We start from the raw sequence: 26628 nt of genomic DNA, 5'->3' as shown, positions 1-26628 counted from the left end.
GTCTCTGAATTAAATATTACATTTTTCTGCACCAATGTTTAAATATGAAATTGCCCTTGATCAAATTTTCATATGAATTTCCCCATTCTAAGTTGGAAACTTACTGAAAAATGCCTTATTACCTTTATAGTTCTATCCCCAGATGCAGAAACGATGTACTTGTCATCAAAGTCTACAACATTGACAGCAGCTCGGTGTCCGACCAGCACCCTCCGGAGGGTAATGTCAGTTGGGGAGGCCATATCCCATACAGCAATGGAACGATCTTTGGAGCAGGTCACCATCATGCCATTATTGAAACGCAAGTGCAGAACTGCTTCACAATGGTGAATCAACGTGTTTAGCATTTCACCTGTATTTACATCCCACACTCTGGAATCGACAGATGAGATTTAGATGGTACTCAAGCTACAGTCTGTTACCTATATTTGACCATCATGCACCCTTCCACCCCTTATATTTAGAGAGAGTGCCGGACCGGGAGAGTGGGAGAAGAAAGGGAATGGGATGCTGCCAGTGTGTCCTTAAGACATACTGCTTGAAATATGGGCAAGTTGTGGAGGGCAAGGATGAGGTGGCAGCCACTGTCACCTAATAATTTGGCCCAGACTGTAAAACTTCTGGCATTCAATTGGATACCATTAGTAAGATACATTTTAAATGGGGAATCTGAATAATAACAGTAGCATTAGTGCCCATCCCAATGATAGCCCTCAGGAGCCAGAAATGACATAGGCTAAGATGCTTCTGTCACATACTTAGTAATGTGAATTTGAGTTTGATTACCCTGGATCTCAGGCTTTATCATAAAGGTCAAAGGCCAAGATAATCATGACTCTAATTCTAAGCCCCCATTTCTGTGAAGTAGGCAGGGGTTTAAAACAGCCCCTGCATTGTAAATATGGGCTTCACAGCAGAGTGTGGGGTCCTGGGATAGCTTGAGAATTTTCTGTGATGATATATTTTGATTATTCTATTTTTGTTTATTTACTTTGGGTTTTATAACATGTTATTTCCTTTTTCCAGTTTAGCCCCCTTTTATAGAAAATCATCTTTTCTTTATAAATGATGTTAGCATCTACAGTGTTTCAGATTCTGTGGGGCACTCACTCCACAAGCACCAATAAATGTTAAATGTCAGTAACTACAAGGACAAGTTTGCTATGCCTTTAAGTCAAAAGACAAAAAACAGGAACAGTCTTTTCTATTCACAGAGGATAACTTGGAATGGTAAACATTTAACTTCAGAGTATCTAACAATGCAGTTAACTGCTTTTTTCCTACGTCTATTTTTTTTTTAAGTTACTTTTGATGCATTATGTTTGCTAAATCCTTTAGCTTAAGGCAAAATTCCTAACAGAGGTTCCCAGCAGTGCTGCTGGTACCCAGAACTCAAGCTATCCCAGACTCCAGCAGTATAATGGCTGTGTCATCAAATCACTAATGCCTCTGGAAATTGAGGGCCCCTCCCTGAGTGAAGTTCGCAATTAAAAACTGCAGGGATGGCAGGGGAGGGGCTGGCAAAGAGAGCACAGCTCACCTGTACATGTTTCAAAGGAGATAATACAGACCTGCACTACAGTTAAAACTACCTGAAAGGAAGGCTTCATTGCATTCATGTCATTCCCTTGTGGGATGGCTTTTGTAAGGAATGTAAAGTTTACCATAAGGATAAGAAAAGTTTCTGTAATAGATGATCCTCCAAATTAATATAGAACGTGTAGTTTCTTAAATGTGTGAAAATGTAAACTTACCTCAAGCATTCCTAAATCAAGTTTTCTAGTTCTAGACTGACAGAAATGATGGGGACCTGGTGGTTTATTCTTCTTTAGTTTCAGAACTGTGCCGATATATACAAAATTACTATCTATGACGAAGAACAGAGTAGAGCTGATGTTTCAGAGTTCAAAAGAGCATATGAAATTTTCTACCTGACCGTGGAATCCGATGATCCAGTTATGATCACTCTCTCATCATACTGGAGACAGAGGACAGAACCCGTATGGCCTGTGAGAATTCGCTTGCATTCCAATGTGTTTTTATCCCAGATCTAGGATGGCAAATAAGATCCTTTTGATCAATGTGATGATGGGGTGCTGTGGAGACTTGTTGGTCCTATTATGTGTTTGATCCCCCAAATAATCAAAGCCCAGAGTAGTGTGGAAAGCATTCTTCCCTATGGGTATAGCTAAGCGCACACACACCCACCCACATATATATATATATATATATATATATATATATATATATATAGCTTCAGTACTATGCAAACTTTTATCCTTTTCATTAAGGAACAGGGTAGTTTATAATTATGTGAGGGCCAAAAGAGTAATAGCCCATTCAGTGCATTTCAAGAAGAGAATTTAACCCTAGGACTACCTATTTGTATAATATTCTGGGGGGAAGCAGATGTCTGTCCTTTAAGGAAATGATTTTGGCTTTGGAACTGGAAACAATCTAAAATCTTCACTTACTTTCTAGAAATAATGCTTAGAGTTTATGCTTTGGACTGTGCTAAGAATGTAGTCAGCCTCGCTCCCTCCACTACCTTCCTACAACTGAACAGACCTCACCTTGATTGTGTTGTCTCGAAGGCCGCTTACTATTTTCTGATCATCATACTGTAAACAGTAAACTCCTTTGCTTGTTTCACTTCGGCAGTGAATTCTCTGTAAACTATGTCTTCCACATCTCCAATTAGATTCTATTGTCTGAGAAGAAGGAATGGGAAAGTGGCAGTGTTAGGAAACGCCTAGAATCAAACTCTTTTTGGGCTTTAATGACAATCAAAGGCTCGATGCTTTACTCTATGGGATATACACAACTTAGGGAAAACTTAAAAATGTCTTTAAAAGGCTACTATCTACATTTATAAAATATTTTCCCTTTTGCAAGGTAATTAAAGTTTGTTTCCTAGAACTCCCCTGCCTATAATTTGTTCAATTAAATAATAAATCTAGTGGGAAGAGACTACTCATCAAGAGGAGAAAAGCTACAAACTATGTGAGGTTATACACTCAGTGCTCTTACATATGTGATGGCCATTGCTACTGATGAACTTCTATGGAGGTTCAATTCAGAAGATATTTGAGGACAAGTTTACCAGTCACACTGCTATTGTATGAAGGGATCAATCTCTTTATCTCTCTCATCTATGTATTAGTAAACAATTTTTTAAAGCTTTAAAATTTTGCCTAGCAATTTATTTTACCTACCCTACTTGCCTGTAAAGAGACTGATTTTCTTTTCTTTTCTTTTTTTTTTTTTTTGATGGAGTCTCACTCTGTCGTTCAGGCTGGAGTGCAGTGGCACGATCTCGGCTCACTGCAACTCGTGCCTCCCAGGTTCAAGCAATTCTCCTACCTCAGGCTCCTGAGTAGCTGGAATTACAGGTGTGTGCCACCATGCCTGGCTAATTTTTATATTTTTAGTAGAGAAAGGGGTCTCACCATGTTAGCTAGGCTGGTCTCAAACTCCTGACCTCAGCCTCCAAAAGTGCTGGGATTACAGGCGTGAGCCACCACAGCCAGCTAAGAGATTGACTTGCAACTCATGTCAATAAACCTTAATGGGCTTGCTGTAACCATATTGTGACTGAAGAATGCTGATAATTCTGTGCCACTGGGCAAATACCCCAAAATACATAGATTCTTACCTCAATGTCTTGTATAATTTTAGGATAAAGTGCTCTATAAAAAGAGTTGGGAGGAGCATTCCCGTCAGGAGGTTTGTTTTTGAATAAATACTGTCCCCTAAAAAAATAACAAATATTTCCCAATGAAAATCATGACATTATATATTTATATACATATATATTTTGAGACAGAGTCTTGCTCTGTTGCCCAGGCTGGAATGCAGCGGCGTGAGTTGGCTCACTGCAACCTCCTCCTCCTGGGTTCAAGCGATTCTCCTGCCTCAGCCTCCTGAGCAGCTGCGATTACAGGCATCTGCCACCACGCCGGCTAATTTTTGTATTTTAGTAGAGATGGGGTTTCACCATGTTGGTCAGGCTGGTCTCAAACTCCTGGCCTCAAATGACCTGCCTGCTCGGCCTCCCAAAGTGCTGCGATTACAGGCGTGAAACATCACACCTGGCCGACACTATATATTTATAAGGAGCTTCATATATTTTCAAAATGTTTTCACAGTTACCATTCCATATACTCTCCATAGCTGCCTAGGGAGGAGCAAAGGTAAGCCGGATTTCAGGAGTCCCATGTCAAAGAGCAACCTTCTGGGCTCTAAGGAATCTGATCAACACTGATTTGCTTTTGGGTAAAACATGATTATTTCCAGTGTAGAACATCAGAGTACCAAGCCTTTGGAAATATTATAATATCAGTAAACAAATGGAATATGTATAATCAGAATTCATCTATTGGTCTATTAAGACTACTGCTTAGATTCACTGACCTCATCTTTTGGAAATTTTGTTAGTAATGGTAAGTATTACCTTTGAACTAGCACATGCCTTATAACTTTTTTTTTTTTTTCTTTTACTGTGTAGTGGTCCCCAGCATTGTAAACAGCAGCAATGCCTCTGGCATGGAGATCGCTTTTTCTAGGTCTTTATCTGTGTGGGTAAGGTGGCTGTTCAGTCACCCAGGCTGCTGCTAATCAGTGCAACTATGCTTTGAAAGGAGCAATTCAGTTCATTTCAACAGAAAACAAAAGGATCACAGGTTTGTCCAGCAGCAGCTAGGGAAGAAAAAAAAAGAAACGCCTAAGAGCATTGTGCTATCAAGTCTAAGGCATGAAACTGACTTTCACAGGTGTGTTCCTGGCTGTGTATATACATACATGTACTTAACTGCCTTCCCTGTTTCCAGTGAGCAACATTTGTTAGTATCTCCTTCCTTATGACAGCACATCTCTGGAATACTCGTATCCCAAGCTAGATCTTTGCTACAAAAAAAAATCAGTAAATGGCAATCACTTCCTGCTGGGTAAAAAATTTAATTCCTCATCCTGAAGTTAAGAACCCACCAAACACGGTGTGGAAGCTAGTAAACCCCACTATGGGTGTACTAACTGCTGTTCTCACTGGCACCGTGCCTTGCAAAGTGGAGACAGGCAGAAATGCCTCTGAGTGTAATCCTGGCACCAGAGAAATCATGTTTTCTCTGGGCCAGTCATCCACTCCTCCCTCTATAGCTCCATTACAATATAATTAATTGTTTGTTGTCTCCAGGAGTGCTTCTCCCCTTCCCTCTCCCTATTATACACCTTGAAAATTATTTGAGAAAATTTCCTGTCCAGGAAGGTAGCTGGCTCTAACTTCTGTGTTAATACAGAAAAGAAAATCTGAAAAAGAGAAGTGAAAATAATACTTATAAAGAGGGGGATTAATGAAACATGATACACCAGCATAAACAAAAGGGGAAACAAGATGTGTTATGAAAGAATTCCGGATTAATGGTACATTTCTCTGTACAATATTATTCTACAAACACTTTGCAGGCAAATAATAGATTTTGAATGTGAAGATTTTAAGTCTGATTCCTCAGCCCACCCACATTCTTAACTACTTGTTTCTCAATGCCCACCATTTCTGATATTCCTGTCTTCTTTTAATCTCTAGCACTCCAAGACTTTCTTCCTATGCAATGATACTATCTCTACATTCTAAGGAAAGAGAACCCATATAAGCTTCTGATCTTGTTTTCCACCTCACTGCATTTACCATGTCTTGGTAAAGTACCTGAATTTCTTCAGATCAAAGTGCTACAGAAAGGGGTGGCTAGGTATTGAAAACTGGCTTCTGTCTTTATGTTTTAAGTCAAAACCTTTTATGATGGAAGATCTCTGACAATAGGGACTCCTTCTACGTGAAATGCCTAGTACCTACGAGAATGTGAGTACATGATAAATGTTAAATATTAAATTCAGAATGTTATCATAAAATGTGATCTGCTGATTAAGAAAATTGACTTTTCCCAAGTGGTCTTTTATTATACTTTTAAGAGTTACCATTACTGAGCAGAGAGCATATTCGGTATTATTCAAAAGAGAAAACTACAGAGTTCATGTCCCAGGGGAAGACTGTCAAATTCATCTAGACATAAAATACAACATCAAAGACCAAGTTAAAACTTAAGAGATACAAAGCTTTATTAGAAAACTGTATTTACTTACTATTTTTGCTTAGTAGAAATGGAAGAACCTTTCAAAGCTAGCATATGGGGAAAGGTATAACACAGAAAGACTTTATTGACGTATTAGGCTTGGTAAGACAATTTGAAAGAAGCAAATGAGAAACTGATGGAGTAAATTTTTTTTTTAAAAAAGGGAGGACAACTGACACAGGAATAAAGGCAACATGTAAAAATAGAAGCAGCAACAAGAAAGTCAAGGGAATAATGGAGGAAGTCGACACGGGATGTATAAATATTTGGAATTTCATGGGGTGTATCATGGGATTAAGAGGATAAATGTGCCCAAAGACAAGGGGATATAGTCAGAACTCTGAAGGATACTCAAAAGAGCAGGAATGGGTTTCTGTGGATAAAGAGATAGGGGAAAAAAGTGGTAATTAGTGCTGGATCCTGGGTTATTTCACCTACCCTTTACAAAGGCTCAAAAGCCATCTTCTCAATGATCGTTTTTTCTTTGTAACTAACATAACAGATCTTGCCATTTAGTGCCAATCCCAAGCAAAACTGTGGAGCCTTCTACCTTTGGCATTTTCACATCCATCTGCCAAGAACTGCCTACTTACTTCTTGATTTTTCTGCCTTCAAAAAAGGACTCAGCAAACTCCCAATGTCTGATGAAGGTTTACTGTCATTTACAGTCCAAATGGGAACACAATGTATTTTAACAGGGAACAGAACCTTTATAGCTAAAGGAATGAATCCCCTTAATTGAAATTTCAGGAGTTATTTGGAGAAGAGATTCTTTTTTTCTGAGGGACAGAGAAATCTTCTCAGCTGCCCTAAAATTCTCCCATGTAAACAGTTGCCTGCTGTATCCTCAAGGCTGGTCCCAGCACTCAGCAAAATGATGGACCCTGAATACCATATAACTCTATTTTTATTTGCTTTGTTGTACTATTAAAGAGTTTATTTCCAAAGTATGAAGTAGGTTATGAAAGATTGCTATTTTTCTATGTAGTGAAATAAGTGAGAATTAAAAAACATATTTGAGAAGTAGTAATATGTGTGTGTGTGTGAGTGTGTGTGTGAGAGAGAGAGAGAGAGAGGGAGAGAGACAGAGAGAGAGAGAGAGAGAGACAGAGAAAGAGACAGGGTCTTGCTCTGTTGCCCAGGCTGGAGTACAGTGGCATGATCATAGCTCACTGCAGCCTCAACTTCCCAGGCTGAAGCCATCCTCCCGCCTCAGCCTCCTGAGTAGCTGGGATTACAGGCATGCGCCACCAGGCCCAGCTAATTTTTTGATTTTTTTGTAGAGATGAGGTCTCACTATGTTGCTCAGCCTGGTCTCAAACTCCTGGGCTCAAACAATCCTCTTGCCTTGGCCTCCAAAACTGTTGGGATTACAGGCGTGAGCCACCCTGCCTGGCTATCAATATTCTTTTCTACACAGCCTAAAAATTGCCTAGCTTTTTGTTCCTTTAATTCAATTTGAGAGAAAAATGTAAACAATCTTCCTAATAGCCAGAATGATAAAAATCTCTGAAGCATTTGGTATAATATAGGTCATTGTATTTACTAGGTGTTAATAAATTTCAAAGACAGAAAAAAAGAAAGAGAGCCAAATATATTTAATGAAAATTCGAAGGAAAGCTGGTCCATGAATATTTATCTTTTACAAGTGTTCTCTATTTTTAACTGTTTTCCTCTTTATGATCCAAGATAAACAACTGATAAAATTAATTTGGAAGGACACCACTAAGCACACACATGTCTATTATAATGTTTTCTGTCAACGAGAATATTTAATGTTACCTTTATTACTACGTAGCTTTCCTATAGTGACATTCTAGAGACATACTCTGAGAGAAAATTATTTAAGGAAAGATATCTTTCAGAAGTTCTAATGAAATGGCACTGTTAAGAGAACAACAAAAAAAGTAGTGAGGTCTCTTAGACTGCTAACTATATGATGCTTTGGGGAATTCAGAATTAAGTCAGAAAATCTTGAAAAACAGAAGTCTTAAGAAGAAACAATGATTTATAATGAATTTCATTTTCACTTTTTCTGATGGCTAGAGTTCTTATTCCACTTGAGCATAAAAATAATTTTTTATTACAAAGGTGACAAAACACCAGACGCATAAGATAAAGGCAATAAATTTTCTGAAAGAAAAGAAAATCATTTGTCTTGGATTATTTTAGGGGAAAGCTATACTGGATGGTTTCTATGTGATTCAAAGTCATCTACTTTATTTTGGCTCATAAATTGCCCATCAGTCCTTTTGGAGGATACCAACTTTTTTTTTTTTTTTTTTGAGACAAAGTCACGCTCTGTCACCCAGGCTGGAGTGTAATGGCTCAATCTCCACTCACTGCAACGTCTACTGCCTGGGTTCATACAATTCTCCTGCCTCAGCCTCTAGAGTAGCTGGGATTACAGGTGCATGCCACCACACCCAGCTACATTTTGAATCTTTAGTAGAGACAGGGTTTCGCCATGTTGGCCAGGCTGGTCTCAAACTCCTGGCTTCAAGTGATCTGCCCACCTTGGCCTCCCAAAGTGCTGGGATTACAGGCGTGAACCACTGTGCCCAGCCGCAGGATACCAACTTCTGCCCAGATAACAGAATGCTTTAAACAGGAGGGCTGGTAAACTTTCCATTATTTTTTGCAAAGCAGTATTAATACAATATCATGTCATTTTGTGAGTGACAGGTAAGAAGAAAAACTGCTGAGTACACGAATACTTGTTCTCTGTTACATTTTAAGCTGCAAATCAACAAAATCACCATATTAAATGAGAAGTGGTCTCACTGGCTCCCCAAAAATCTTTCAGTGACTGTGACTGGCCAGGTCCTGAAGCCATGTAATAGTAAGAAAAGTTAAAGGCTCACCACCCTCTTCGTTCTGCCAGGCCTCTCCACAGAGAATCTGTCCTGACCATTCTCTCGATGAGCTTCTTCCATAGCATGCCATCAGAGGTCACTCGGTACCATTCCTTGCATACAAGTTCAGCAGCACATAGTGATTTGGCATCCAGGTATGACAGAATGTTCTCAGCAATATGATCCAAACCCCGAGCTTTCAGGAGAGGGAGGAGGCAAAGAAAAAGAACACAGAGGGTGGTGAATGATTTTTTACAAAAGGTCCTTTAAAACAGAACAGCATTTGTTCTGCTATGAAGGCACATCATTGTCCCTAGTGTGGTCCAGTTTCTTTTTCAAACAGAGGCTTGGGTAAAATGAGTGTCAATAATTTTTCCATAAGGTTACAGAAATGAACAGTATTTTCCATCTTCCTTTAGATAAGGAAGTTAAAGTTAACAACCAGCAAACCCCCCAAGACATTAAAAATAAAAAGGATTCCAGAAAACAATTCACATCTATCTATATGGATTTCAGCACTAGGGGATGTTCTATGGATGGCATCTCAAACTCTATGATTCAGACCCCCCCAAATCTCTATATTAGGTCCATTTCTCATTCTGTTTCTATTACTGCTGCAGTTCCAAAGCTGTTCGGTTAAAGAAATATCCTTTAAATGTACTGGGGGAGAGGCACTAAGTCAGAATGTGCTGGGTTATAGAATTTTGGGCATGCAGAAAGGAGAGAAGAAGGAAATATAGAATGGCATGGAAATATCCCAAGAGAAAGACAGAGATGTATGTTTAGGTTCAAGAATGAGTTTAATTTCAGATTAAAAAAAAAAAACAAAACTATATTTGAGAGTAGCTGCTGCTATAAAACCTAAATGACAGTTGAGTAAAAATGAAAAAATTCCAGACCAAAAGATAACTTGGTTAGCATTTCAGAGAATATTCTGTAGGAGGTGCAGAGGAAAACAGTGGAGAATAGATCCTGGGGCGTATAAACCAGAAGGGCTTCCCAATTAAAGTTCTCCAACACCCAAATCTGTATTGAGGTCTCAGAAGAAAAGATCCTATAAAATAGGATGAACTCACTAAAAAAACTTCTTTTGCCTGCTGTTCTACATTCACAATTGAGATAAAAATATTCAAAGTTATTTCTGTTTACAAAGTACATATCACATGTTTTCTATAGACTTAAATAGTTCAGAAGAATTCCTTCATACTCTTACTCCCGTAGGCACAAACTTAACAAGAAAGAGAACATGGCATTTCATTTTGGGCCTTTCCCCTGAATCATATCATATAAAGATAGTACGGATATCAGTCACACTTTTCAGCAGACTTGAGAAAGCAAGCATTAAATGGATTTTGTTTGGCTGGCATCGCATGTTCGTATTTAAGTATAAGCAGATGGAGACGTGCATTACCCAATTCTTATTAAAGAAACATGAACAAAAGCCAATTAAAGGTATAATAACTAGTTCTTCATGTAAAATACAGTAATGGTATGATTTATATTAAAACTTTCTACACCATCAGAAATTTCCAAAATGCTGTCCTGTTTTTAATGGGTGCCATCAAATTGCTCCTGATCATTTCACCAAGTACCTTTAATAAGTCTTTGGAAGTAATTTCACCTAACACTCCAAACAAACCCATTACATTAATGGACTACAGGCACTTTTTGAAGTAGTTTGGTTTACTAAACATAGCCAGATGGTACAGGTTTATAAGTTTAAATGGCCATAAAGCATTAGATTGATGATTTAATACCTCATAGAGTGGTCAGCGGATACACACCAGGGATCAATATTAGGTAAAGGATACACAGGTCTAATCAACTCCTGTTCAATTCTTAGTGGTATAAGCTTGAGATAGTAACATGTCTCAGTGATTGGGGAGAACAAAGTAATGAGGTACACACAGATTGTACAAAGAAAACTGTTTGCCTATGGCTAAAACAAAATCCAATGAGTAAAGAGGGGGCAAAAATCTATTCCATTTAACAAAAGATATAGGTAAAATTCAGTTTTTACAGGGGTTATTCCTAAGATATAAATAGGTATTTCTTTTGTTTTAAACAGCAACTTAAATTCCTAGTTCAGAAAAACAAAAATTTTAAAAAGGCATAATTAGCAAATATAAAACAAAGTAGTATTAATAGTTGGGAGGCTATGAGCTGGTATATTTTTATCAGGGGATAGTTTGGCACCATGTATTAAAAGCCTTTAAAAATGTTCATATTCCTTAATATATAGCGATTCCATGTCTGTATTTTTTTCTGTAGGATTCCCACAAGATTAATGTATAAAAGTTCATCATCACATGGTTTATAATAGGAAAAAATTTTGAAACTACCTAAATGTTCAATAAAGGGGTTAAATAATATGTGCTTCAACCATTGTAAAGAATATTATGCAACAACTGAAAAGAACACATATTCAGAAAAATACATGAAGAGAATGTATTCAGAAAAATGGTCACAAAACATTTATGATCAAAGCTTTATAGGAAAATAAAAACACATACCTAGACAAAACAGAAAGGCTACCTGCCAAAATATTAATAATATAGCAAATCAGTAGCTCTTTCTGAATGCTGGGGTTCTAGGAAATGTTTTTAAATATTTTCTAAGTTCCCTGTAACTTCTATAACTGGAAAACAACACCACCCCCTCCCCTAACAAGATATGACATTTAAGATAAGATTCATTCAAGTTGGTATGATTTTTTCCTCTTAAAATAAACTTTGAACACACAAGAGTCTTATCTTCCTGACATAGCATTCCCCCCAAACACTGACACCTTGGAAGTGTTCTAGGTGTCAGTATTTGGGGGGAATACTATGTCAGGAAAATAAGCCCTTCCAAAAATAAGCATTTAGAAAAACCACAGCACCCTCCAAAAAAAGGATTTTACATATCATTTTATATTTATTTATTTAACACCACAACAAGGCTTATGAGATAGCCTTCTTTCTAAAAACTTCAATTAAAAATGTTTTTTATTCATCTGTAGAATTTCAACATTCTGTTGATATATTCTCATAGAAATATAAATCCAAGTACATAAACATATCTTGAAACTAAGACATATTATAAAAGACACAACTTACACCAGGTAACACCTCAGAAAAGATTTTATTTGGACCTATGTATGGGTAAAAATAGGTTGAATAGAAGGGCATGAGTAAGAAGATAGGATAAAAGGAGTCTCGGCTGGGCGCGGTGGCTCATGCCTGTAATCCCAGCACTTTGGGAGGCTGAGGCGGGTGAATCATTGCAGGTCAAGAGTTCAAGATCAGCCTGGTCAATATGGTGAAACCCTGCCTCTACTAAAAATACAAAAATTAGCCAGGCATGGTGTCAGGTGCCTGTAGTCCCAGCTACTCGGGAGGCTGAGGCAGGAGAATCGCCTGAACCTGGGAGGCAGAGGTTGCAATGAGCCAAGATCACGCCACTGCACTCACTCCAGTCTAGGTGACAAAGTGAGACTCTGCCTCAAAAAAAAAAAAAAAAAAAAAAAAAGAGTCTTTATTTCTAGAGTTTGTTTTTTTAAAAGCTTTATACCAGCCGAGCGCAGCGGCTCATGCCTGTAATCCTAGCACTCTGGGAGGCCGAGGCGGGACGATCACAAGGTCAGGAGATCGAGACCATCCTGGCTAACACGGTGAAACCCTGTCTCTACTAAAAACACAAAAAATTAGCCGGGCGTGGTGGCGGGCGCCTCTAGTCCCAGCTACTCAGGAGGCTGAGGCAGGAGAATGGCGTGAACCTGGGAGGCGGAGCTTGCAGTGAGCCAAGATCACACCACTGCACTCCAGCCTGGGCTACAGAGCAAGACTCCGTCTCAAAAAAAAAAAAAAAAAAAAAAAAAAAAAAAAAGCTTTACACCAAAAAGTACAGTTAAGGAACTTAATTTGTAAAAATCAAGCCAATAAAGACTTTTAAAGACAGATATATAGCTAGAGATTTAGTTCTGTTATCATCACAGCAAATTCATGGTTTACAAACACTTGTACACATACCTGGCAAAGCAGTTATGAAATCTCTCTGCAACATAGGTTTAAGATACGAGTTTATGTGCCCATGTTGGTAATGACACATTTGGGATATAAGATGTTCCACAAATTCCACTTGATCTGACTCTGACCACTGCTCAAAGTATTTGACACACAGTTCCTTTTCCTTTTCATAGCTTGCCGAGAGTTTCCGTTGCTTGGGCACAATCATACTGGAAGTGCCATTGGCAAGTTTTGTCTATAGAAGGGGGTTAAAAGAAACAAAACGATTAGTATTGAAAATCAGGGAAATATACACGATTTTCTGGTATGGCATCCTATGTTATGTCTACACGATTGAGCCGACTCTGTTATTCTATTAGCAATTACGTGGAAAACCACAGGAACACCATACAAAGTTGGTAAATCAGCTATAATGCCAGAAGACTAAGCATCCATTTCCAAAAGTTTGCAGAAGACATTCTTAATACTTGAACATACACAAATAAAAACTGAAAGCTGAAAGCATGTTATTACTAGCAAGCCAAAAATCTAATTTGCTTTTTCTTGTATACAACAGTTGTTGGACAGTTATACAATTACTTGCTCACAACTTTTTTTTGAGACAAGGTCTCACTCTATCACCCAGGCTGGAGTGCAGTGGTGAGATCATAGCTCACTGCAGCCTCTAGCTCCTGGGCTCAAGCGATCCTCCCACCTTAGCCTCCAGAGTAGCTGAGACTATATTGGTGCAAACTACCATGTACAGCTAATTTTTAAATTTTTTTTGTACAGATGGAGTCTTCTTTTGTTGCCCAGGCTGGTCTCAAACTCCTGGCTTCAAGCAATTTTCCTGCCTTGGCTTTTCAAAGTGCTGGGATTACAGGTGTGAGCCATTGTGCCCTGTCATCACAGCTTTTTTTTTTAGACAGAGTCTTGCTCTGTTGCCCAGGCTGGAGTGCACTGGCACAATCTTGGCTCACTGCAACTTCCACCTCCCAGGTGGAGAATCAAGTGATTCTCCTGCCTCAGCCTCCCAAGTATTGGGACTACAGGTGCCCACCACCACGCCTGGCTAAGTTTTATATTTTTAGTAGAGACAGGGTTTCACCATGTTGGACAGGCTGGTCTTGAACTCCTGACCTCAAATGATCTGCCTGCTTCAGCCTCCCAAAGTGCTGGGATTACAGGCAATAGCCACCGTGCCCAGCCAACAACTTGGTTTTTAATTGTTAAATAAGAAGTCCTTTATGGAAAGAGAAACCAAAGAATATTCTGAGACTCTGTGGTACCTTTTTGAACATAAAGCTAAAATAACACTCATATGCTCAATCTACCCTTTTCCATAAAATAAAATATTCTATATTTCCCATGAAGTCTTTTTTATTAATTGACTCATTCAATAAGTATTTACTGAGCACCTACAATGTGCCCAACACTGTCCTTGGTACTAGGAATATAACAAAAATGACAGTCTCTAACATCACTAACATATACTCTTAGTGTAAAAGGCACATTAAAAACACAAGCAGCCAGGCGCAGTAGCTTACACCTGTAATCCCAGCTACTCAGGAGGCTGAGGCAGGAGAATAGCTTGAACCCGGGAGGCAGAGGTTGCAGTGAGCTGAGATTGCACCACTTCCCTCCAGCCTCGGCAACAGGGCGAGACTCTGTCCCCCAAAACAAACAAACAAACAAAATACAAGCAAATACTTAGAAAATATAATGTAGGTAGTGCTACGAAGAAAAAAAAAGCAGGATAAAGGAACAGGAAAAAAAGTATATGTTATTGTCGTAGGCAAAATTCTAAGATGGTCTCCAAGATTTTTTGTTTGTTTGTTTTGAGACAGTGTTTGTCTTGTTGCCCCGGCTGGAGTGCAATGGCATGATCTCAGCTCACTGCAACCTCTGCCTCCCAGGTTCAAGTGATTCTCCTGCCTCAGCCTCCCGAGTAGCTGGGATTACAGGCACACACCACCACGCCCAGCTAATTCTGTATTTTTAGTAAAGACAGGGTTTCTCCATTTTGGTCAGGCTGTTCTCGAACTCCCAACCTCAGGTGATCCGCCCACCTCGGCCTCCCAAAGTGCTGGGATCACAGGCATGAGCCACCGCGCCCGGCTGATCCCCAAGATTCTTGGCCCCTGGTGTACACATACCTTCTCTGAGTTGTTCAAACAGTAATGTAGCTATTGCTGTGATTAAAAGAGGGATCCAAATCAGGTGACCTTAAGATACGGAGATTACTCTGGTGGATCTGACCTAATCATATGAGGCTTTAAAAGCAGAGTTTGCTCCAACGGGTTGCAGAGGAGGAAGAGGGCCAGCTGGCAAGGAATGTGGTCAGTCTCTAGCTGCTGAAAGGAGCCCCCAGTTGACAGTCAGTAAGAAAATGGGGGCCTCAGTTCTACAATGGCAAGGAACTGAATTCTGCCAACAACAAGAATGAGCTGAGGGCCGGGCGTGGTGGTTCACTTCTGTAATCCAAGCACTTTGGGAGGCTGAGGTGGGTGGGTCACCTAAGGTCAGCAGTTTGACATCAGCCTGGCCAACATGGCAAAACCCTATCTCTACTAAAAATACAAAAAATGAGCCAGGTGTGGTGGCAGGCACCTGTAATCCCAGCTACTCAGGAAGCTGAGATAGGAGAATCGCTTGAACCCAGGAGGTGGAGGTTGCAGTGAGCCGAGATAACGCCACTGCACTCCAGCCTGGGCAACAAGAGCGAAACTCCATCTCAAAAACAAAACAAAACAAAAAGCTGAGAAGAGGATTTTCCCTCAGAGCTTCCAGATGAGAACTCAGTCCAGCCCAACACCTTGACTGATTTAAGCCTTGAGATACTCTGAGCAGAGAACCCAGGAACTATGTGGCACACTTCTGACCCTTGGAACTATACACAGAACTAATAAATAAGTGTTATTTTAACTTGCTAAGTTTGTGGTGATTTATTAGGCAGCAATTAACAAAAAACTAATATGATTATTTAAGTCTAAGTGGTTAGAGATAGTTTCCTGAAAAAGGTGACATTTTAACTCAGACATGAAGGAAATGAGGACTAGACAGCAAGGAAGAATGGTCTAGGCAATGGGAATTTTGAGACCCTAGGTCCCAGGTGGCAGTTGGCCTGGCATGTTCAAGGAATAAGAGGGTCTGGTGTGGCTGGAATAGAGTGAGCAAGGAAAAGTTATGGTTGGAGAAGTAGCCTGGGTCAAATCATCCTGGTTATTCCGGTGGTGGTAGCTAATCTCCACAGATTGGCCCCAGCAACTCCAGTCCTCCCTCTACATCAATGCTACCCCTCCCATCAGAAGTGGAGATTATGTCCTATTCTGTGAATCTGGGCTTTGACTAAGAGAATGGGGAGGAAGTTGCATTCCATTCTGGGACTTCCAAGCCCAGGCAACTTCTGCTTACTCCTTAGAGCGTTGAGCTACCATGTGAGAAACTCAGGCTAATGTGAGAGAGAGACAGGTATGGAAGATGAGAAGCCATACAGAGGCGCCACCTGGGCAAACACTCAGAAGCATAATAGCAACACAATCTGACACCGTTTAAAAAGACCACTGCTATGTGGTCCTTTAAAACTATATGGGACATAGGCCAGGCGCGGTGGCTCAAGCCTGTAATCCCAGCACTTTGGGAGGCCGAGACGGGCGGATCACGAGGTCAGGAGATCGAGACCATCCTGGCTAACACGGTGAAACCCCGTCTCTACTAAAAAAATACAAAAAAAACTAGATGAGCGAGGTGGCGGGCACCTGTAGTCCCAGCTACTCGGGAGGCTGAGGCAGGAGAATGGCGTAAACCGGGAGGCAGAGCTTGCAGTGAGCTGAGATCCGGCCACTGCACTCCAGCCTGGGCGACAGAGCGAGACTCCGTCTCAAAAAAAAAAAAAAAAACAAAAAACAAAAACAAAACTATATGGGACAGAAATAGAAGGAGGTAGGTAAATTAAGACACTACTTCAACAGTCCATGGAAGAGAGAACAATCCCTTGGACCACAGTGGTAGCTACAGAGGTGGTGAGAAATAATTGGGATTCAGTGTATAATTCTGAAGACAGATCCTGCTGAATTTGCTGATCGACTGGATATGAGTATGAGAAAAAAGGAGGAGACAAAATCACACCCAAGTATGAGGCTGGGGGACACTGGGAAAAGATTCAGAAATCAATAGAAACTTTTGCTACTCTGAAGAAAGTAGGATTTTCTTTAAAGGATAATCACAAATGGGTACAACTGGGTACTTTTCAAAGTAATTTGAGGGATCTTTGGCATATTTACTTAAGCAACCCAAATGTGGCAGGAAGACCCATGTTACCATAGAGTTCATCCCTCCTTAGACATACTCAATGTGGAACATGCTATAAAACTGTGCCAAATTTAATTCATTTCAAGGCTCAAGCTTGCCTTATTTTCTTTTATTTATTTACTTTTATTTTTAGAAACAGAGTCTTGCTCTGTCATTCAGGCTAGAGTGCAGTGGTGTGATCATAGCTCACTGCAGCCCTGAACTCTTGAGGCTTATTTTCTAGATGTTAAATCCTAAACACAGGCCTCTTTACAAAGTAAAGATACATAGCTGAAAGCATATTTTCTAGAATGGGATATACATAAAAATGCTTAATCTTAAGCGTACGCAACTAATTTTCACAAGGTAAACATACCCACATAACCAAAACCCAGATCAAGAAACATCACGAGACTCACTAGCCCCCTTTGTGTCCCTTTTCAGGTCACTAGTCACCCTGAGAGTGACTCCTATACTTATTAAAAAAGAATGCTTTTTTTGAAAACCACCCACCTATACAATTTGTAGTACCATAAAAACATAAAATTCTCAAAAATAAATACAAAATTTAGGGCTGGGCGCGGTGGCTCATGCCTGTAATCCAAGCACTTTGGGAGGCAGAGGTGGGTGGATCACAAGGTCAGGAGATCAAGACCATCCTGGCTAACAAAGTGAAACCCCATCTCTACTAAAAGTACAAAAAATTAGCCGGGCATGGTGGTACATGTAGTCCTAACTACTCGGGAGGCTGAGGCAGGAGAATCACTTGAACCCGGGAGGTGGAGGTTGCAGTGAGCTGAGATCATGCCACGGCACTCCAGCCTGGGAGACAGAGCTAGACTTGGTCTCAAAAAAAAAAAAATTGATAAAAGTTGTGTAATACTTATAAATTGAAAACTATAAAACATCACTGAGGGAAATCTTAAAATAACTTACTTAAATAAATGGAGAGATACACTATATTCAGAAATTGGATCTATTAAGATGTTTATTCTTTCCAAATCAATCTATAGAGTTAGTGTAATATCAAAGTCTCAGCAGGCAAATTAACTCACAGCTTCTAAAATTTGTAAGGAAAAGCAAAGGACCTAACCTTAACCAAAATATTCCTGAATATATAAAAAAAGGTTGGGTGTGGTGGCTCACACCTGTACCCCAGCACTTTGGGAAGCCGAGGTGAGTGGTTCACTTGAAGTCAGCGGTTTGAGACCAGCCTGGCTGACAGGGTGAAACCCTGTCTCTACTAAAAACAGAAAAAGTAGCTGGGTGTGGTGGTGCATGCCTGTAATCCCAGCTACACTGGAGACTGAGACAGGAGCATTGCTTGAACCCGGGAGGCAGAGGCTGTAGTGAGTCAACATCGCACTCCAGCCTGGGCAACAGGGTAAAACTGTCTCAAACAAAGCAAAATGAAACGAAACAAAACAAAACAAAAAACAAACAAAACCCTTTGAAAAAAGATGGAAGACTCAGACTAGTGAATTTCAAGATTATATATAATAGTAATCAAGAGAGTGTGGCTTTGGTGTAAGGACAAAAGTATAGATTGATGGAACGGAATAGTGAGTCCAGAAATACATACAGCCAACTGACTTTCAAGAAAGATGCCAAGATAATTCAATGGGGAGGCCAGGCACGGTGGCTCACGCCTGTAATCCCAGCACTTTGGGAGGTTGAGGCAGGCAGATCACCTGAGGTCAGGAAATCGAGACCAGCCTGGCCAACATGGTGAAACCCCGTCTCTACTAAAAAGGTTGTAGTGAGCCTAAATCATGCCACTCCACTCTAGATTGAGTGACAGAGCCTTCTCAAAAACATAAAAATAATAATAATAAAAAATAGGGAAAGGATTCTTTTCAATAATTGGATATCCATAGAGGAAATGAAGTTTGTTCCTAACTTCATACCATATATAAAAATTAACTTAATTCTAGATTTATATATACTAGCTAAAACTATAAAACTTCTAAAAGACAACACAGGAGAAAACCCTGATGTTCTTGGAATAGGCAAACATTATAAAAGGGGAAAAAAAAGTCAGTAAATTGGCATGTGACAATGTTCAAAACATGATTTCCAAAAGAAACAGTTAATAAAAATGACAAATCACAAACTGGGAGAAAACATTTGCAATAAATGTATTTCACAAAGGACTGGTATCCAGAATCTATAAAGAACTCTTAAAACTCAATAATAATAATTTTAAAAACTCTGTTTTTTTAAATAGGCAAAAGATTTGAACAGATACTTCACAAAAAAAGATCCACAGATGCCAATAAGCATATGAAAAGATGTTCAACATCATTACTTACTAGGGAAATGCAAATTAAAATATCAAGACATTATGACACACTTACTGGAATGGCTAAAATTTAAAAGACTGACAATACTAAGTGTGGACAAGAATGAGGAACAACTGGGTCTCTCATACATTGTTGGCAGTCATGTTTAATGGTACAATCACTTTGGAAAACAAGTTGACAGTTTTTTGTAAAGTTTAAACATACACTTACCAAATAACCCAGCAATTCCACTTTAGGTATTTACCTCCTTAAAATGAAACACAGTTCAACACAAAGACTGGTACAATAATGTTTTTTGCTTCTGTATTAATAAAAACCCAAAATGGTAATAATCCAAATGTCCATCAAGAGATGAACTGGTAAACAAACTGTGATGTTGCTTTAGAATGGAATAGTACTCGGCAATAAAAAGAATAAATTACAGACACACAAAATGATAAAGATGAATCTTAAAAACATGCTGAATCAAAGAAGCCAGGTACAAATGAGTCCATTATGATTCTACTCGTATGAAACTCTAGGAACAGTAACTCTCATTGTTAGAAAAACAGATCAGTGGTTGCCTGAGGCTGGATGTAGAGATGGGACTAACTGGGGAAGGGTACAAGGGATGTTTTTGGGACAATGAAAATGTTCTCTAACTTGATTGTTACACAAGTTGCCAATATTCATTGAACTATATACTTAAAATGGGTGTATTTTATTGTATGTAAATTATATTTTAATAAAGTTATTTAAAAAAACTTCTAAGGGTAGAGTATTCCTACGGATAAATCCACTGTAAGATGAATTTTATTTGTAACTAAGGTGTTATATTTGTAGAGAAATCTAAAGATAAAGGTCTTTGTTGTCAAGTCCCTTTCTTCTACCATTCTCCAATACAGATTTTTCTACAATTATCTAAAGTAAATGCAGCAAAATTCCAATTTGAGAACTTCTGAAAATCTACAAAGACACAGTGAAAAAGTTCAATTATTAAAAAATCAAAAGGTTGTATATTAGAGGATATGGGAGATATAATGGTTACTGGTTGCAGTAGAATTGATTTGGCTTTCCCAACAAAAGCCTAATGACTCAACCACTACTGTTCAAGTGTCTTGGAAAGCTGACAAACAGCCTCAGCTTAATGGTAACACTAAGTTTCTGCCACCCCTGCACATCTCCCTCTTCTTCTTTTCTGTTTACAGTGAACAGTTGTCGCCACAAGAAAGAAAGAAGCTGTCAGGTGACAAGCACACAAAATGAAAGAAGTTAAGTATTTCTAGAACTGTCCTTCAGCTTAGTTCTCAAAGCCTAGGGGCTAGTTTCATCTCCGAAAATATATTTCATATACCACTTTCAAAATTACCATGAATTTCTCTGAAGCTGCAGCCTGGGCCAGGAGGGAAAAATAGACACTTACAGACACCAACTGGCTTGACCATCAACTATCACTGTAATACTAAGTACGCTGACTTTACTAAGTGTATTATGTATAGGTTGGGAAATACACAGTGGACTGACTGAACTTCATGGTGAAATGACAAATATTTCTAGTTTGCATGCAAAACCTGCTTTAACCAAAAGGAAGGGTGTAGTAAGTAGAGAAAGACATTCCAGACATAGGACACTCTTTAGAACTGGGGTTGCAACGACTAGATGAAGAAAACATTTATGACAAGAAAGATGCAAATGATAAAAGATATCTAAGGATTCTATTTGACTTCGAGAAAGGTTTTAAGGAAAGGCTCTGAGAACTATGGTGGGGAAAGGGGATATAATGATTAAATGCTGAATTAATTTAAGAATAAAATAGGCAAGGGTTTTGTAGGGGATAAGGCTGCAGCCTAGGAGGGGCGGGACAAGAATTTTGACTAAAGCTGGAACTTCAGTGGTATCAATCAACCAACAACAGTTTATTGAGTGACTACTCTATCCTGGGCACTTGACCAGGTAATAGGAAAACTGCTGTGAACAGGCATACAAAGTGTCTTTGCCTTCTCTGAGGAGGAGTGGAGAAAGAATGTACATAAATATGTTAATTTCAGACCAGTAAGGATTGTGAAGAAAACAAACAAAGATAAAATAAGGAGTAAAGGGCCAGGCATGGTGGCTCGTGCCTGCAATCCCAGCACTTTGGGAGGCTGGGGCGGACAGATCACTTGAAGCCAGTAGTTCGAGACCAGCCTGGTCAACATAGTGCAACTTCGTCTCTATTAAAAATACAGCCGGCATGGTGGCTCACGCCTGTAATCCCAGCACTTTGGGAGGCCAAGGTGGGTGGATCACTTGAGGTCAGGAGTTCAAGGCCAGCCTGGCCAGGCATACATAGCAAAATCCTGCCTCTACTAAAAATACAAAAATTAGCAGGGCTTGATGGTGTGTGAACCCTTGCTTGAATCCGGGAGGCAGAGGTTACAGTGAGCTGAGATTGCCCACTGCACTCCAGTTTGGGCAACAGAGTGAGACTCTGTCGCAAAAAAACAAAACAAAACAAAAAACCCAAATACAAAAATTAGCTGGGCATGGCGGTGTGCACATGTGGTCCCAGCTACTTGGGAGGCTGAGGCATAAGAACTGCTTGAATGACTGGGCAACAGAGTGAGATCATCTCTCCAAAAAAAAAAAAAAAAAAAAGAAAAAGAAAAGAAGTAAAGAGTTCAGCCTACTTTAATTGGAGTGGTCAAGAAATGCCTCCAAAGGAGGTGACACCTGAGCTGAGATTTGAATGACACGTCAGTCTTGTGAAGATCTTGGGAAAGATCCTTCTATATAGAAGGAAGAGCTAGTGCAATGGTATGTTCAGGTGAAAGATAGAAGGGCCAGTGTGGTTGGGCAGAATGAACATGAAAATGGTGGGAATTAAGGAAAAATGGCGGGAATTAAGGTGGCTGGAGGTAAGATAATATAAGGCCTTCTACGCCATCCTACAGAGTTTAGATTTCATTTGAAGTGTAAAGGAGAACCCCTGCAGGTTTTGAAATAGTCACATATGGCATCATCTGATTTGTGCCTTACAAATATTTATACTAACTGCCACACAGCGAATGGACAGGGGCTGGAAAGGTCAGGAGGGGATAATAAGAGCAAGTTGCAAAAGCAGGGGAAGAAAGATCAATTAGAAGGATGATAAAATAATCCAGGCAAAATGTGACTATGGCTAGGATTAGAATAGGCAGATTAGGAAATGTTTAAAAGAAAGGTATTTTAACTCTCACAACAGAGGATGAAGGAGAAGGAGAAACGCCCTGTTGAGAATTATAAGTCTGAGTTGTAATATACATTTATTTTAGTATAATACTTTACTACCTCATGAAGGCTGATCCTTTAGATATTCAGTCTGGTACATTAATCTGGATGGGGATAGAACAGTGTTCTTGCTCCTGTGGCCAGGAGAAACAAGGCAAAACTTACAAGGATTTTGAGGGGGAAAGGAAGAAATTTTTAAATTCTACGTTATACTCTCTAGAGACTGTTGTCAGGCTTCAGTTAAATAAACATCTAAAAACAATGACTTTAAAGATCTTTTTCCGATTATTTTCCTTTGATTTCTTTGTAAAAGCATCTTTTTTTATTTTTATTTTTATCTATTTATATTTTTTAGATAGAGTCTTGTCTTTCACCTAGCACTGGAGTGCAATGGTGCAATCTTGGCTCACTGCAACCTCCGCCTCCCAGGTACAAGCGATTCTCATGCCTCAGACTCCCAAGTAGCTGGGATTACAGATGTGCATCACCACGCACAGCTAATTTTTGTGTTTTTAGTAGAGGCAGGGTTTCATCATGTTGGCCAGGTTGGTCCCAAACTCCTGACCTTGTGATCCTCCCATCTCGGCCTCCCAAAGTGCTGGGATTACAGGCATGAGCCATCGCACCTGGCCAAAAGCATCTTTAAAAAAAAAAAAAGTCAGTCAGGCATGGTGGCTCATGCCTGTAATCCCAGAACTTTGGGACGCCAGGGCAGAAGGACTGCTTGAACCCAGGAGTTTGAGACCAGCTTTGGCAGCATAGTGAGACTCCATCTCTACAAAAAAAAAAAAAAAAAAAATTAGCTTTGTGTGGTGGTGCATGTCTGTAGTCTCTGTTACTTGGGAGGCTGAGGTGGGAGAATTATTTGAGCCTGCAGTGAGCAGTAGTCATGCCACTGCACTTCAGCCTGAACAACAGAGAGAGACCTTGTCTCAAAAAAAAAAAAAAAAAGGTCCACATTGCCATTGTCATGGTTGAACTGAGAGGAAATAGGATTGCCTACATTTTTATTAGAATGGAAAGAGATAAGCACACCTAGTGATGAAGATGGTGATAGCAGGGAGACCTACATTTCTCAAGAGCTAGAATGGAAAAGAAAAGGAACCCAGAAGGGATAGAGCCCACTGGCACCTGAGCATTCTTTTACAAGTGGATTTCAAGATAAACTGAAAGAAATTTAGTCACAAATTGAACATGCAGAAAAAAGGAAATGAATACTCAAAAGTGGGATAACTTTCAACATTTTACTTTTAGTTCTTAAACTGTATAACTCTCAGTGATCAAAGGAGTAGTCCATTCCTTTTTCTGGAGTAGGGTGGGAAGTGGGAGTGCAAATGAAAAGAAAATGGTACATATAGAATGGGGCACACATTTCAACAGAAGTAAACACCGTATTTCTCAGCGGGATTATTGTATTAATATTTTAACAGCCTCTACTAAATATGATTACATATTAGGTGAACTCATAAACATGTCAGATCTGATTAGTGAACATGGAAGACAGGAAGGGGCAGATTTGTCAGCAGAGGGAAAGTTCACATTATGAATCTGAATGATTTCTAATAACCAACAAGAAAAAGCTTGCAGTCATTCCAATTCCTTTAAATAAAACCCAGTAGGAAATGAACTGACATTGTCCCAGTATATACGATAATTTAATGATTGGACACTTGCCAATCTTTTTTTCTATTTACTAACTATAGGAAAAGTCATATATATAAAATTCATCAAATTCATAACAAAGCAGTTTTTCATTATTTTCTAATTTCTGACATAGTTAAAGGGACAGGATGGTCATTTAACATTTTTAGGTTTCAAAACTGAGACTCTTGCTTGTTTATTGGCCCCCTCATGCAACTTTATAGCTTCCAGGGTGATAGGTTCTTTTGTTCTAAACCAAGAAACTCACAGCAGTTTAATTTACTGCTGCATTATTATAACTACTAACTACACACACCTCCAAGGCTGGTAAACCCACTGATGCAGATAGTGCCACCTTAAAAGGATATTTGGATGGGTCCTAGTAGTGGGGGGAAAAAAAAGACATAATGTTTAATTATAAGAAATGATTGAAATAGGCACAGACATACCCCGGGTGCCCCTGCACTGCAGCAAGCTCTAAACTTGTTATCGTTAATGGTTTAAATTTCACTGTGCTAATCATTTCAGGACACAAGCCTTTCTTGATAATCTAATGAATTATTCCAACATCCTTCAGCGAAAAAAAATCTTCCATGACAGCACTAATTACAAGACGTTTTCCCAGTGCTTATGTAAAATATGACAGAGCAGCAGCTTAGGGAATTGCAGAAAACTGCTTCTAATTTCCACTGAGAAACTGACAAACACCTCTCTTTCATCTCTCCCAGCTCTCAAGTAAGATTTAACTTTCTCATTTAGTTAATTACCGAGTGAGGATCATCATTTCCCCGGATCGGAGCGGCACAGAGCCTTTATCGTGTTAACTTGTGAACTTGATCGATGGCTGCTGCTAAAACTTAATAACTTCACCCCCTGGCAAATTGTAAGATAAATATAATAGGAGAAACTCTGACAGTAAAAACCTGCCAGAAATGAGCGCTGTGTTTATGTTTCTTTGCAGGCAGCAAAAAATCAACCGACAGCTTATTACTGGTTGCGTGTTACTTATATTTAAAAGACTCCAGGCAGTTAACTTTCAATGTACTGTTAAAACTTTGCTCACAAGATGGGAAAAAATGGGGAAAAAGCACCAGTGATGTAGACTTGGGGAAGTGGGAGAAGAAAAAACAGGGAGAAGGGCAATGCAAGGGAACAAATACATTGTATAAAATCTTTTAAAATGTCATGGTTATCTTATTAAATGTTCAATCAGCATATATAGGCATAAAATCCTTCAAAAAATAACTCTGGATTCCTAAGACATGGTATGAACTATACCTAGGAGCAAAGCAAAAGAATTTTGCTCACTCAAATTTTTTCAGAGACTGTGAGTCCATGCCTGAAGAATTCAATTAACTTCAGAATTCCTAGATCTCTTTTCAAAAACCCCTGCAGCTAGAAAACCATTCACTAACTACATCATTTAACCCTTTGTGAAACAATGAGTACACTATAGCTAGGAAATAAGTAAACTTCAGTTGTTTAGAGCACTTCATCTAGCCTTGCCATCACCTTCCATACCTAGGGTTAGTCAACTGAGATTGAAACAGTCTGCTCAAAGATTTCCTTTAGGTCAATTTTGAATCTGAGCTTGGAATTTTAACATTTAACTATGGCAGAGTTGGCATCTTGGCTTGGTACAGCATGACTGTCACACTTTTTATAACCAACACTACCAAGGACAATACACAAGGTATATAACAACAATAGAACTGCTGCTCATCAATGCCTGTCCTCCCCACCCCCAAGACTGATAACAGGGCTGAAAACAAATCTGTATAAAAATTGTCAAGTCTATCAGACTGAACACTCTAATATTGAAATATTATAAAAAAACATGAACTAAATTTGGGGAGGACAGAGAAAGGCAGGAAAGGTCTCATATGACTTAGAGTTGAAGCCTAATTTGTGCAACTGTATTTAACATTCACCATGTGCTGCAATAGCGCCAATGAGCTGATGGCTTCATGCTTCAGTTCAAAGGGCCACTCATTTTGAAAGGTAAAAAATTTGGAAAACTAGCCGGGCGCGGTGGCTCACGCCTGTAATCCCAGCACTTTGGGAGGCTGAGGCGGGTGGATCACCTGAGGTCGGGAGTTCGAGACCAGCCTGACCAACATGGTGAAACCCTGTCCCTACTAAAAACACAAAAATTAGCCGTGTGTGGTGGCCGGCACCTGTAGTCCCAGCTACATGGGAG

The 26628-nt window shown here is 39.4% G+C and overlaps 1 protein-coding gene across 4 annotated transcripts in view; it reads right to left on the bottom strand.

Moving 5' to 3' along the window:
* BTRC (beta-transducin repeat containing E3 ubiquitin protein ligase) overlaps window positions 1–26628 on the bottom strand; it is a 205723-nt gene that overhangs the window by 23859 nt on the left and 155236 nt on the right. For all 4 annotated transcript variants that reach the window (XM_025397092.1, XM_025397093.1, XM_025397094.1 and 1 more), the window contains 6 exons: window positions 12991–13222; window positions 8990–9176; window positions 3656–3752; window positions 2574–2711; window positions 1932–2050; window positions 123–372 (listed from right to left, as the gene is read on the bottom strand). In XM_025397092.1, coding sequence (XP_025252877.1) covers window positions 123–372; window positions 1932–2050; window positions 2574–2711; window positions 3656–3752; window positions 8990–9176; window positions 12991–13222 — 1023 coding nt within the window. The remainder of the gene's footprint in view (window positions 1–122; window positions 373–1931; window positions 2051–2573; window positions 2712–3655; window positions 3753–8989; window positions 9177–12990; window positions 13223–26628) is intronic.

This window comes from Theropithecus gelada, chromosome 9 (genome assembly GCF_003255815.1).
Source record: "Theropithecus gelada isolate Dixy chromosome 9, Tgel_1.0, whole genome shotgun sequence".
NCBI classification, from domain to species: Eukaryota; Metazoa; Chordata; class Mammalia; order Primates; family Cercopithecidae; genus Theropithecus; species Theropithecus gelada.
Note: the sequence above shows the minus strand (reverse complement) of the source record. Positions and strands in the feature narration are given on the sequence as shown.